We start from the raw sequence: 13,936 nt of genomic DNA on the forward strand, positions 1-13,936 counted from the left end.
TTTTTTTTTTTTTTTTTTACCCGCGTTCTCCTATCTGCAGTGGTATCTTTTTTTTCGTTTTTATTATTATTATTATTATTTTTCCTCTTCTCACTATCCACACATATATATAAATATAAATAGAGAGAGAGAAATGATGCCTAGGCGATGCACATTCATCAGACGATACCAGTGACGATTGTGGATCCCGTAACTGCCGCCCCATCGCCATCCGTTAAACATATTGAAGACCGCACATTATATGCTTATCGTAATATGGGATTCGCCTTAACACATTATCATCCTTCTTTAACGGGAGCCAAATGTCATCCTCTTGTCATTGAAAATATGAATCAATTACGTATGTATCACAGAAGAGAATTTATATACCAGGTGTTACTACGTCGTACTTATAATGTAAAGACATTTCAAACCGCACTTGGTATTATGGCGGACCCACAGGAACCATTTAATGCGGTGGATCAATTAGTAGATATGAGATCTTTTGCTTATCACCATACAGCTGCGGATCAAGATATTATTAAGAGTTTTTGTCGACAATTAGAATCCCCTTTTGCTCCATCATCACATATGCGATTTGATGCATTGGCAGTGAGTCCTTATGCATCTGCTTTTATAACTTCCTGCGATAAATTAACGGAAGAATTTGTGATAAATTTTGTGCGGACTGCACATTATACATATTTTCTTTATCAACATACTAAAAATCCCCGTTATCTTGAAGCTTGGAAAACTTTTTATGGTCCACGTGAAGATAAATTTAAAAAAAGGCCAGTTCTCTTATACATTGGAGTTGGGCCGCAGGAATTTCCTGAAGATGAAATGGATGAAAATACAGTACGTTCACTGCGTTCTTTGATAGCCCGTAGTACAGAAAGTGTACAACTTCCACCTGCTGAATTATCAACGGCGTTAACATCCGAATCTGCATTTCGTACAGCACAGAAATATGGTGTTCGAATATTGCAGCGGTGGCAGATGCGGTACTTTATCCGGTGATGTGAAGATAAAGAAGAAGAAACCTATATATATATATATATATATGAATAGGCCAATTAAGATGGTAAAAAAAAAAAAGAAATAATTGGTATTCCTTTCTTTTTTTTTTTCTTTTTTTTTTCCATTATTATTACTTTTCCTTTTTTTCTTTCTTTCTTTCTTGTTCTTAGTAATAATATATTTAGTTGGCTTTGTAGCACTTCACCATGCTTGAGGAGAGTAGTGTTTTTGGACACAATGATATGATGGAGTGTGATGATGAACCTGTGGAAGAACCATCGGTTCCATATGAGAAAGCCAAAGTAACAGCGGAATCTTCCCTGTTAGCATCATCATCATCCGCCCAACAACAACAATTACAACAACAATCCGGCTATACTTCACGCCTTTCAGGGGCGCATACATTTTATCCGCGTGACATTGAAACACGCGAACGTAACGATAATGGTGATGGTGGAAGCCGTACATCTAGTAAACAAGATGCAGAAGAAGAAAGGGAGTTTGTGGATGAATTTGGTTTCGTAGTAGATGAAGAAGAAAAAAATAGGGAACTTCTCTATGTTAAAAATATAGATGGAAGGAAAATAGTTCGTCGTGAGGTAAAATGGGCTAATATGGCTTCAGACTGGGATAATGTGAATACCAAACGTCATGATAAGTTAAAAGAACGTTGTCGTAAAGGAATTCCAGCAAGATTACGAGGTATAGCTTGGCAATTGTTATTAGGATCACGTAGACAAATGTTAGATCCCGCTAACATTGGCACTTATGAATGTTTACGTACTAAAGAACTTGCAGATACAGAACTGTGTAGTGTTATTAGTCGAGATCTTTCACGAACATTTCCAAAACATATTCTTTTTAGAGAAGAAGGAGGAGTTGGACAAACTTTTTTACGAAATGTACTTCATGCCTATGCTTCTGTAGACCCAGAAGTTGGATATGTGCAAGGAATGGGATTTGTTGTTGGTGCACTCTCTACACAAATGGGAGAGGAAGAAACATTCTGGGCCTTACATGCGCTCATGTATAGTGATAGATATAAACTTCGTGAGTTGTATCGTCCTGGTTTTCCAATGCTTCAACAGTTCTTTTATCAATTAAAACAACTGATGGCACGGTTATTACCAAAATTATATCAACATTTTGAAAATATAGGAGTAGATCCTTCTTTTTATGCTTCTCAATGGTTTCTTACACTATTCGTCTATCACTTTCAATTTCGTGCTCTACTTAGAATATGGGATATATTTATGTCTGAAGGATGGAAGATAATATTTCGAGTTTCCATCGCTTTAATGAAATGGGAAGAAAAACGTCTTTTGGAACTTCAACTTGAAGAAGTTCTTCCCGCGCTTAAGAATTTGCATGAAGGAAAAAACCCTGATGAAATTGTGCGTCGTGCGCAAAGCATTAAATTCAAGACAGCGGAGTTAAATGCATATGCAGAAGAATACTGGCGAGCACAAAATGCATGCAAAAATTAGATTAATATCTTAACTAAATTCATTATATTTCATTCTCTTACCCAGTTTTTCTTTTTTTTCTTCTTTTTTTGTGATTTTCTGCACGTTAAATTTATATTATTATTATTATTATTATTATTATTATTATTATTATTATTATTATTATTATTATTATTATTAATATTATTATTTTGTTGGGCTTCCGAAGAATGCTGAGAGGGAGAGATAAGGAGAGGGAAGGGATCCTTTTCTTTTTTCTTATTATTTCTTTTTTCTTGCGTCTCGTAGATAACACTCTCCGTATATGTTTTTCTGTGTGTGTTTGTGTTTGTGTTTGTGTTTGTGTGTGTGTGTGTTTTCTTTCTTGATGTAAAGAGGGGCGTGTTTTTTTTTTTTTTTTTTTTTTGTTTGCTTTTGTGAATAGTTTTCACATTCACCTTTCTTTCTTTCATCTAAATCTCTGTTTTTTTTTCTTTTTTCTTTTTCTTTATTCATACGACATTTTGGAAAAAAAAAAAAAACCAGTTGCCTTTAAGAGGAGGAAATACTAGTACTATACGTCTTTGTTGAGGAAGAAGGCGAACAAGAAGAAAGAGAGGAAAAAAGAAGTAAAAAGAAAAGAAAAGAAAAGAAAAAAAAAAAGATAAAAGGAGTTTTCACAGTACAAAGGGGTTAAGTGATGGCACCCCAAGAACCCGTCACGAATGAAGAAACGCTTGAAAGCGTGAAGGAACGATTGTGGAGTTCCCTCCCATCTATTGCGAAACTTCGGGCGGAAGTTATTGCCACTGCCACTGCTGGGAATATTAACAACAACAACAACAATGATAATATGATGAGTGGTGTTGATGGGAATGGAAAAGAAAAGACAACAGTGGCTGATCCCTCGACTGCAGTGCGGGCGGCCTCTGTGCCTTATGTGGAGATGCGGCAGTTGTTGGAGTGTCTCTTTATGGCCTGCCACACCAATCCAGTGGAGTCCGATGTGAAGGGGGGAGTGGATTTGATGTTAGATACACCTAAACAACAAGAAGAAGAAGAAGAAGAAGAAGAAAAAGAACAGACAGTATTATCAGAGGAAATGAAAAATAAAGAAAATACTCTTTACACATGGGATGATTTTATTCATTTCTTAACATCTGTGGAGTCTTTGTGGTTGGATTGGCCTGATGAGGATGAGAAATGGTTAGGTGTGAGTGAGAAACTTCATATTAGTGTATTGAAGGAATTAACAGAGTGTGTTACACAAGATATGGATCCTTTTCTCTTGTTAGCACCTCAACAAGTCTTAACACTACAATCAGAAGTGGCACATGCAAAGACACTAGTAACACCATTTGAGTTTTTTTTAGATTTTGTAAAACCTAGTGAATATCCAGAGATATATAATACACTTTGGACACTTTTTACACAGAATGAAGAAAAAGGAACATGTCAAGAGAATCTTTCTCTTGAAAAGTTTACTATTTTCTTTAAATGGTTTTACCTTCAAGTTTTTGCAAACACTACTGAAATGGCAACAGAAGTAGTTGCCAAAACTATGTGGCTCGAACATTTAAATGCACATGGTGTAATGACAAAAAAACAGTTTGTAGAAATTTGTCGTTATATGTGTAGACTTTATTGTCTTGAAAAAGATGATGTTAAATGTTTAGAGAATTTTTATAATACCAGCAAAAATTCTCATTTGCAAATTTCTGAAGAAACTTTAACGGCAGAACATTTACTTTTAGAGTGTAATACCTCTTCAGCAACCCGTATACTGGATGATCCAAATAATCTCTATGTACCGGAAGAATTAGATGAAGTAAAACAAGAGATGCAGTTGTATGCTAGAGATGCAAATGCTAATCGTATTATTATATATGGTAAACGCGGTATAGGTAAAACTTCTCTGGCAAAGGCTTTAGCCAATCATTTAAATTGTGTTCATTTGAGTGTGGAAGATCTTGCTATGGAAGCAGTTGCTAAAGCGAATACATTTGAGGATTCACTTGGGACTCAAATTATTGATTGTATTGATAATAATACTACTATACCTCTTTCAATTTTGATGGCTTTGGTTCGAAAAAAGATTAACATGGATGAAACTCTGTATCGTGGATATGTTTTTAGTGATCTTCCACTTTTTTCTGGTGAAGAAAACTCTGATGCCATAGAGTTTTTAAATGGTTGTGGAATAATGGATTCGTTTATACCAAGTACTCTTGTACACTTAAACTGTGATGATCACTTTCACCAAGAACGTCTTTCTGTTACATTAGAGGAACGAAATGTATTTTATCAACGTGAATTAGATCTTCGTCGTGCTGCAGAGGAAGACGCCTCTCATCATCAAACCCTCACTGATCGTGTAAAGCACCTTCAAGCCATCATTAAAGAATATACAGAAATGTCAACAGCCGCAGCCGCAGCAGATCCTAATTCTGTGGAAACAGAGACACTGGAGGCAGCGAAAGCAGCTGCGGCTGAAGCGGAAACGGAATTACCAAATGCATTGGAAGAAGAAGCCAAAAATGCGGAAAAAATATCACAAAAAAGTGCAGATCGTACAAGGGAGATTAGAGAACTTGCATTAGTAAGAATGATTCAACAATCCCTTTCACCTGATGAAAAAGGGAATGATACTATTTCTATAATAGATCTTCCATGTTTTCAATCAATTTTAGAGCGTCTTCAATCTTTGGAACGTTGTTTAACCGTTGGATGTACTTCTTTAATTGAAGATTCCGTCACATACATTGTGAATACATTAAGACTTCAACCTTGTATTCTACCAAACGATCTTGCAGAGAAACTACTACAACAGGAACAAGAACAACAACAACAACAACAATTGGGAGGAAATGAAACGGGTGCTAATATGGAACGAGATCTTGGAATTGCAAGATCTGTTGAGGATACAGCTACAGAGATGGGAGTTATTCCATCTACCCGATGGAAACGTTTTTGTCCTGTAACTTTCTCAGAATCCGGTGTTTTAGTAGAAGGAACTGCACGATTTGGTTGTGTGTATCGTCAACGATTGTATTATCTCGCTTCTGAAGAAAAACTTCAAAAGTTTAAGGCTAATCCATTACCATACATACGATCTATACCTTTAGATGGTAAACCCATCTTACTTCTTTCTACTATAGAGAAAAAAGATGAAGAGCAATTTCCATCTAGTAATGTACAAGAATTAATACAAATACTTCATGAAAAACTTCAACTTACTCCACTTGAATTTAATGATTTTATTGCCCAATGGGATAAACACCGTAATTTAAAAGGATTACGGGCTCAATCTTTAGAGACACGAGCTAAATATGAACTTACGGAACGTAAACTACGTGCAGATCGTTTTAAAAAACGTAGGGTATCTGAAAAGAAAAAAATCAAAAAACCGAGACCACCATCAACAGGTCGTAAAGGACGTAAAAGTACAGTAGTTGTTCCTGAACCAGAAGAAGAATTTAATGGATGGAAAAAAGAAAATAATAAACCTGAAACACTTGTTTCTCGCATTGAAAAGCAAATCTCTGATAATTTAGACCGCAAAAAGACTTTTGTTCCCATTTTAGTTCACGCTCTTGGAGATAATATATCTATGAACGCTTTTGATCAACTCTTTGGAGAAGGTGTTTTACCTGAAACGGTGATTGTACTTCAATATGAGAATTCCTCAACAGAAGATGAAGAAACAACATCTCCTTTACAACCACCAACGGATAAAAATACAAAGGAAGATAGTGGAGATGGAACCGGTGGTGGTAATTCAAGTGAAGTAAAACCACCAATGCCCCAATTGAGTATGATAGAAAAATTAGAAAAGGGTAAAGCTACTACTAGTACTAATAGTGAAAATAATGGTAGTGAATCAACTTCACAGACATTTAAAATTCATCGTATGATTGTAAATAATAAAGATGCCCATATTTTGGCAGCAGAAATACTTCAAGCTGTTTGTCCTGGTATGTCTCCTGTAGAGAATGGGATATTAGATGATGCACTAGAAGAGATGGAAGAAGAAGGAGCCGAAATGAATGATGATGAAAATGATGAAGAAGATGGAGAGGAATTTGCTATAGGTCCAAATGATCCAGCTCTACGTCCTGGTAAACGTTATCTAAATCAATTTGGTTCTCGATTAGACTATTGTCCTGTAACTCTTTATGAAAAAAGACTTCTTGTTCGTGGAAATAAAGATTATTGTTTACAGTATGAACAAAAATTATATTTATTCACTTCAGAAGAAGCAATGGCAAAGTTTGAACGTAATCCGTTACGCTATCTTGAAATTCCACCACCTCAGGTTCCACCTCGTATTTGGTTAGTTGGATATTCAAGAAGTGGTAAAAAAACTCTTGCAAAATCTCTTCAAGAAAAATATAATGTACCTTATTTTGCTTATGATCGAAAATTCTTTGAGCGTTGTATTGAAGCTGCACGAAAGCCAGGTGGTGATATTGTTGAAGGTATTCCTATAAGTGAAGAAAAAGGTAATAATCCATATCTTAACCTTGCTGAGTCTATTCTTAAGGATGTACGAGACTTTGCGGCTGAGCAAGAACGATGTAAAAAATTACGTCAAGAAGCTGAAGCTGAAATGGAGCGACGTGCGCAAGCGGAACAGAATCACGAGGAAGACGAAGAGGAAGAAGATGAAGAAGAAGAATTAAATGAAGAAGCCGAAGCACGTCTACAAGAACAACTAGAATTTGAATCTGAAGGTGAAGAAGAACGTGAGGTACGTCTTAGTGAGGCATATCTAAAGATTGCTAGTTGTGTCACACGCATTGAGCCATTTGAATCGCAGGGATATATGATGGTGTGCCCGCCCTTCTCAGAGGGTGATATTGAAGTGATGTTTGGTGTTGGCGGTATTCCAGAAGTGGCAGTGCAGATGGAATTGTCAACTGAACACTACCGTACACGTGCTATGGAAGTAGTGGCCCAACAACGTGCGGCTCGTCCACCAAAGGAAACCGTTCAAACTTCTTCAGAAGAAGAGAATCGTATGAAATTATGGCTTGAAAAGGAACAACGGAGAAAAGAACGGGAATTACGTAAATGGCGTCGTCGTCATATTGGTAAGGATGATCCTGAAAGTGATCCAGAGGATAACAGTGAAGATGAGTCACCTGAAGAGATGAATAGAAAGACTACTGATCAAGATAATGATAATAATGATGATGATGATGATGATGATGCAATTATGCAATCAATTGAAGCGGATCAAACTATAGAACAAGAGGCTATAGCAGAATTTGTAGATGCTATTTCTTCAAGATTTATTAATGTTATTCAACTTAATGGTGATCTTTCTCCAAATGCTATTTTTCGAGCTGCCATACGTCGACTTTTCAAGGTAATGGAACATAGACGTTCTCTTATGTATGTTGCACAGGTTATTCGGTATGATGAAGCTATAAAAATGCTTGAATCTGGTGGAGCGAATCTTTCTTATTTTAGATATACAGATCCTGTTTCGTTGTATGATGAACGACATGGAGTAAGGCGTGTATGTAAGTGGATGCCCAATGGTAGTGTTGAACTATCAGAACCAACGGAGGAAGTCGGATTAAATGGAGTCAATGGAAACAAAAGGAAAAATAAGGATAAATTGCATGAAGGAGAAGAGGAAGAGGAAGATGAAGATGAAGGGGAGTATGATGAAGAAGAGGAAACAGAAAATAGTGAGAATAGTGGTAATAAACATTCTCAGAAGCAACGTCCTCAAGATGAGAAGGAAAAAGCAATGGAAAATATCTTTCCAGATTTGGAACTTTCAGAAGTAGATGAGATGAGTGAAATTGGTACAGAAGAAATGGAAGAAGTACATGAAACTTATGAAAGACGAAAACGACGAGAATGGCTTCGTAAAAGTCCACGTGTGGCTCTTTTTTGTGGTCGATTGTACTTTTTTGAAAATGATGCCGATCTTCTTAGGTACTTACATGATCCCCAATTATTTGTACAACAACCTCCACCTTTGCCTGAACCACAAAATAAAACGGTTATTTCTGTATATGAAATGATAGACAATCAACGTAATGAAGAAGGGGTGAAAGAACGAACTACTGCTCATCATATGGCATTTAATCTTCACTCTTATTTAATATCAATTCCAAAACTTCTTTCATGGGCAGCAACTCATAAACCATTACTTTCTCTTTCACAAGAGGCAATTAATGCTGTTATTACTGGAATTGCTAGTGAATCATTAATTACGGAATTATTATCTCATCGTCTTAATGGAGCAGATGTACGAAGTAAAGGTGCGGTATTACTTAACTTACCTAGAAGTTCAGAACAATATAATACTCTCTTAGAAAGGGAATTACGTGTAGAAAAGGTGTTTCAATTTGATGACATTTATGAAAATATTACCAAAGTGATAAAATCTACAGCGACAGTAGATGTACCTTTTTCAGCTCCTCGAAATTCTATTGCTGCTCTTGCAGAAATAACAAGATATATTGATGTATTTAAAATGAATGAAGGTCGTGCCATATTATCTATCCTTAGGGGTTTCCCAATGAATATGAATAATTTATATTATACTACAAAAGAAATTGAAACACATCTTTCCTCATATCAATGGTTTTGTCCATATAATTGGTCTTTAAATGGAGACTTGGTTGACCAAAGTAAAAGCCGTTGCTATGGAGCAGTTTACTTGGGAAACTTTTACTTTTTCTCTTCTGAAGAATATCTTCAACGATTTTTACTCCACCCTGCAGAAATAACAGTTTCACCTGGATTAAAACCTCTTCCAGATGCACTTCCATCTCGTGTACCACCTAGTTCAACATATAAATTGGAATTATTAGGTTGTTGCCCTGTCACTTTGTATGATACACGAAATAATAAAGGACTTCGAGGTGTACTGGAGCCTTTGGCCAAGAATGGTGATATCAATTGCATTGTAGAGTATAAGGGTCTTTACTATGCATTGCTGGATGAGGTTGCGCTAGAGCGTTTCATGTTGAGACCATGGCAATATGTAGAAGGAGCACAGTTACCTCCTCCTCGAAAAATTCCACTTGCTGAAGGTAAAACAATGTCAACTATTGGAGAAGAAGAATATATGCGACGTATTTTGTATGATCCGGTGGCTCGTGCATTAATTGCGGTAGCAGAATCACGCCCCAAGTACCCGGGTTTATCGCTGGAAGAATCTGCATTGAAATTCATGGCCCTTCACATGAAGTGTTTTAATGATAAAAATACTACTATACAAGCAGAACAGTATAAGGATAATTTTGAAGTATTTCGTAAACGTTCCACACTATATAGGACTATGACAGAGGTTTCACAAGAGGATGCCCATAGTGAAAAATTTACAGATCTTTGTTCAGAGTGGGTAAAGGCTACAGATACGAAAAATGACAATGTCACTCCCTTGATACGACTACGACCTGTTTAACTGAATAATGTAAGCATAGAATTTGAAGAAAGGGATGGTTTTCTTCTCTTTTTTTTTTCTCCTTTTCTCTCATTTTTTAATTCTCCTACTTTTTTTTTTTTGGATATTTGTTTGTCATTTTCTTCTTTGAAATTGGATCAATGTAGAAGACAAGGTTATTTATGTAAATAAAGCGAAACTGCTTGTATTTGTGGTTCCTCTTCGTTGTTTTTTTTTTTTTTTTTTTTATTTTATCCGTTTACTATCCATGTGTTCTTGTTCTTTTGGAGACATATTTTTTCCAGAGAGAGTTTGTTCTTTTTTTTTTTTGAGTGTATTCCTTTTTCTTTATTATTATTTATAATACTTTGCATTTTTTACCCTCTTTTCCTCTTTCTTCTGTTTACGGCGAAGACCTAGATTAGATTGAGGGGATCAGAAAGTCATTAGAAGGGGTTCTGCTTTGCTGAATTGTGGAGAAGAAATAAAGAAAGAACCAAAAAGAAAACAAAAACAGAAAACGGATATATATATATATATATATATATATATATAGCGAAAAGTAAAGAGGAAGGAGGAAAAAAGAAAAAGTGGAGAGGTGGGTATAGGACAGAGGTGTGTAGGACCATGTCATCATCTCTACGTCTGAGGCTGCCAAAAAATCCTCAGCCAATTACTACTGAAGTCGATCTATCGACACCGTGGGATATTTTCCTCTTCAACATCGCTGAACTATCGGGTATCGCGAAGGAACGGCTGCGACTTCTCGCCGGGTTCCCGCCGCAGCCTGTTGGACCCAAAGATGGTGACAGCAGCAACGCTACCGTAGGGGATTTTCTTCGATCCGGAGAGATGGTAATAGTACAGGAGGGTCAGGCAACGGTGACCCGTGGGGTGACGGAGGGGCGTTATGTTCCTCCAACACATGAGAAATGGCACTTTACCAGACGCATTTGCCCTTCGGATAATTCTTGTCTGTTTCACGCCGCTGCTTACGTCTTGCTGGATAAGAGTCGCACGGATGGACCAAAATTGCGTGAGGAATGTGCTGCATTTGTGTATAATAATCCTCAACTTTTCAGTGAGTTCTTGCTTGAACGACCCATTCATGAGTATGTTGAATGGATCCGACGTCCAACTTCATGGGGTGGAGCCATTGAATTATATATATTAAGCTTAATGAAGAAGACGGAAATTGTCGCCCTAGATTTAGAGTCTTCTCGCATAGAACGATTTGGAGAAAATCAATACAGTGCTTGTGTCTTTGTTGTTTACACCGGTCGTCACTATGACGCTATTGCTATGAATGCTATGTATAATTCACCGCGTGAAAATGAGGATCAGGTGCTGTTCAACGTTCGGGACGAGTATGTAATTGAACGTGCCAAACGTTTTGTGCGGGAGGAGGCGGAACGCATGAAGGAGTAAGGAATTAAAAAAAAAAAATTCTTTCTTTGTCTTTTTTTTTTTACTTCCTCAAATTATTTATGGAAAATATCTCTATTTTCATGATGTTATTCTTTTTCTTATTGCTTTCTTAGCAGCCCTTTGCTGAAGTTGTGAATGCAATGCTTCAGAAAACTTCTTTTTTTTTCTTTCTTTCTTTGATTACCAAAAAAAAAAAAAAAAGACTAAGAAGGAACAGTACCACCTGGGCAAGAAAGAATAAATGGAAGCAATATCCCCCCCCCCTCCAAGAAAAAAAAAAAAAGAATATATCTATACTTCTATTTATACAAAAGGAAAGACAACTGTCAGTTACAATTATATGTGTAGAAATAAGATGCGTTGCATTTAACTGTAGGATGTAACGTATCATGATAAAATTTATTTGATATGCCTTCTTTGGTTACCTTTTTCTTTTCTTCCTTCTCTTTTTCTCTTTTTTTCCTTTACCGTTGTTTTGTTCACTGTACTACCCCATGAAGAGCAAGAAGTAAATACAAGGCGTGGGAGGAAGAAAGAGAGAAAAAAAGGGGGGACTGAACAGTCCTCTCTATAATAGCATTGGACAAAAAAGTATACAAATAAAGGCGGGGGCCAAATTAAAAAGGACGGGGCGCGGCCCATGAGTGACTCGCCGCGGAAGTCACGCGCCAGCCGCCCCGTGACGCCCCCCAATCGTGTCGTTCCGCCGACTGAACCCTCGCCGGAAGTGGCGCTGGTGGCCGCAACGTTTGCGAACCGCGAACTCCGCTGGGCACGGGCCACATCTACACACTACGCGAGTGCCCACGCGGAGGCCGCACGCGAGCGGGACGAACTCGCCGAAGCCCTTGCGGCCGCGGAATGTGATGCGGCGGTGGCAAATGCGGCGCTTGAACAGCGACTGGCGGATGCGTATGCGGCGAACGCGGCGCTGCGGCGGGAAGTGTCGGATACAGCAGAGGCGGGTCAGGCGGAGGCGAATCGATTGCGGGATGAACTGCGAGAACGTGACAGTGAGGCGGAGAAACTGCGGCAACGTATTGCGGAATTAGAGGCGGAGCGAGCTGCTATTGATGCCTTCTTCGCAGAACGTGATGCTCACATAGCGGAACGGGACAGATTGGCGAAACAGTGCGAAGAAGAGAAGGCACGATATGCTCGAGATACACGTGAACTCCGTCTGCAGTTGATGGCTGAGCGTGTGCGGGTTCGGGCGGAGGAACAGCGACTGCGGGAACGCCACGCACAGGACGTTCGAAACACAGCGGAAGAACTTCTTACTACAAAGGCACGCGTTACAGAGGAACTGAATGAGACTCTCCGTCAGGAGAAGAGTTTGCTTTCCTCAGATATTCAGGCTACACGTGAGCAGTCAGAGACATTGCGGCAGCGGAATGCAAAACTACAACGTGAGGCTATTCTTGCTGCAGAAGCTGAAACACAGTACGCTCTACGAGGGGCTAAACAAAGAAAGGAAATCGCCGCTCTCAAGGAGCAAGTGCGAATTACTGAAGAAAACCTCAATGAGGTAGTTGAGAAGTACGAAAAACGTCTGCGTAAAGAGGCGAAAGAGCATAATACAGCTCTACAACAACGGACGAGTGAACGTGATGATGCAAGATCCACTGCCGAGCGTCTACGTCGCGAACTTATGAAATTGCGAACTATTTCTAAACATATAATGAAACAACGCTCCGAATTAGAGGAATTTTTCTATGATGCATTAGCGCAGGTAAGGCGGGAGATGTTAGAGGAACGCCGCAACCGCAACCGTACAATAGGCTATCATCAAGGTGGTAATATGTACCCCAAAAATATTCCACAACTAAAGCAGGATAATGAATTGCTTCTTATTGGTGATGGTGATGATCAGCATCAAGCACATCCTCATCATTATCAGGAACAACAAAAAGAATCAAAATGCCGATCATTGCGTCCTGTTCCTTTTCATTCTCTTGAAGAAGGTTTTTCTTGGAACAACAAGGAAATGTCACCTGGTGGTGATGGTAATATACGCTTTTCGTCGCTTCCACTAATTCCACTCTCGAGTGGTGGTGTTGTTCCCATTATGCAGAAACGTCTTATACCTGCAAAAGAGTGGGGATACGGTGAAAGTGGCGCATTAACTATACATACTCCTCCTCCTCCTCCTCTTCCTGTCGCAGGAGGAGAGTTGACACTGTCGCATACTGAAGACTTGGCGTGTATCCCTAGTGCACCTACACTAAAGGATTTACAGTCGGTTGAAATTGCACAGCTTAGCTGGAAAGACAAGGAACGTGTACTTCAGGTTCTCTTTAAGCATCTACAGGGTAGGTCCAATGCGGCAAAGTCAAAACAGTGCACGCCAACAGATGAGGCAGACTGTTTGATGGATGGTGTTGCTGTAAAACCCGAAACAAATACGTTTTTGACGGAATCTGCATGATATATGATATGATGTTTGCTTTTTTTTTTTTTTTTTTACACCCCAAAAAAGGATTTTCTCTTCCTCACAGGCTCTCTCTCTCTTTCCTGTCCCCTTTTGTTTTTCGTCGCATTTCTTCAGTGTTTCTTTTTCTTTGATTTCCTTTTTTTTGTTGTTGTTGGCGCTTTGGATGGAATATTGATCTGCTCTTGCCTTGTGTGGCTTTGTCGCGATTTTTTTTTTTTT

General features: G+C 38.4%; 5 protein-coding genes across 5 annotated transcripts; all 5 read left to right on the top strand.

The window, feature by feature from the left end:
- Window positions 1-147: 147 nt before the first annotated feature.
- On the top strand, window positions 148-999 carry TM35_000342180 (uncharacterized protein; the record flags this gene model as incomplete). The annotated part of the gene is made up of 1 exon (XM_029029116.1): window positions 148-999. One exon carries the CDS (start codon window positions 148-150, stop codon window positions 997-999), a length of 852 nt encoding a protein of 283 aa, XP_028879672.1.
- A 206-nt stretch (window positions 1,000-1,205) lies between these two features.
- Window positions 1,206-2,486, top strand: TM35_000342190 (rab-like GTPase activating protein; the record flags this gene model as incomplete). The annotated part of the gene is made up of 1 exon (XM_029029117.1): window positions 1,206-2,486. One exon carries the CDS (start codon window positions 1,206-1,208, stop codon window positions 2,484-2,486), a length of 1,281 nt encoding a protein of 426 aa, XP_028879673.1.
- Window positions 2,487-3,144: 658 nt separating this feature from the next.
- On the top strand, window positions 3,145-9,876 carry TM35_000342200 (uncharacterized protein; the record flags this gene model as incomplete). Its single annotated transcript, XM_029029118.1, has 1 exon — window positions 3,145-9,876. The coding sequence occupies one exon, from the start codon at window positions 3,145-3,147 to the stop codon at window positions 9,874-9,876; it is 6,732 nt and encodes a 2,243-aa protein (XP_028879674.1).
- Window positions 9,877-10,482: 606 nt separating this feature from the next.
- Window positions 10,483-11,283, top strand: TM35_000342210 (uncharacterized protein; the record flags this gene model as incomplete). The annotated part of the gene is made up of 1 exon (XM_029029119.1): window positions 10,483-11,283. The coding sequence occupies one exon, from the start codon at window positions 10,483-10,485 to the stop codon at window positions 11,281-11,283; it is 801 nt and encodes a 266-aa protein (XP_028879675.1).
- A 640-nt stretch (window positions 11,284-11,923) lies between these two features.
- Window positions 11,924-13,711, top strand: TM35_000342220 (uncharacterized protein; the record flags this gene model as incomplete). The annotated part of the gene is made up of 1 exon (XM_029029120.1): window positions 11,924-13,711. One exon carries the CDS (start codon window positions 11,924-11,926, stop codon window positions 13,709-13,711), a length of 1,788 nt encoding a protein of 595 aa, XP_028879676.1.
- Window positions 13,712-13,936: the final 225 nt, after the last annotated feature.

The sequence above is a fragment of the Trypanosoma theileri genome, assembly GCF_002087225.1.
Source record: "Trypanosoma theileri isolate Edinburgh chromosome Unknown TM35_Tth_34_V1, whole genome shotgun sequence".
NCBI classification, from domain to species: Eukaryota; Euglenozoa; class Kinetoplastea; order Trypanosomatida; family Trypanosomatidae; genus Trypanosoma; species Trypanosoma theileri.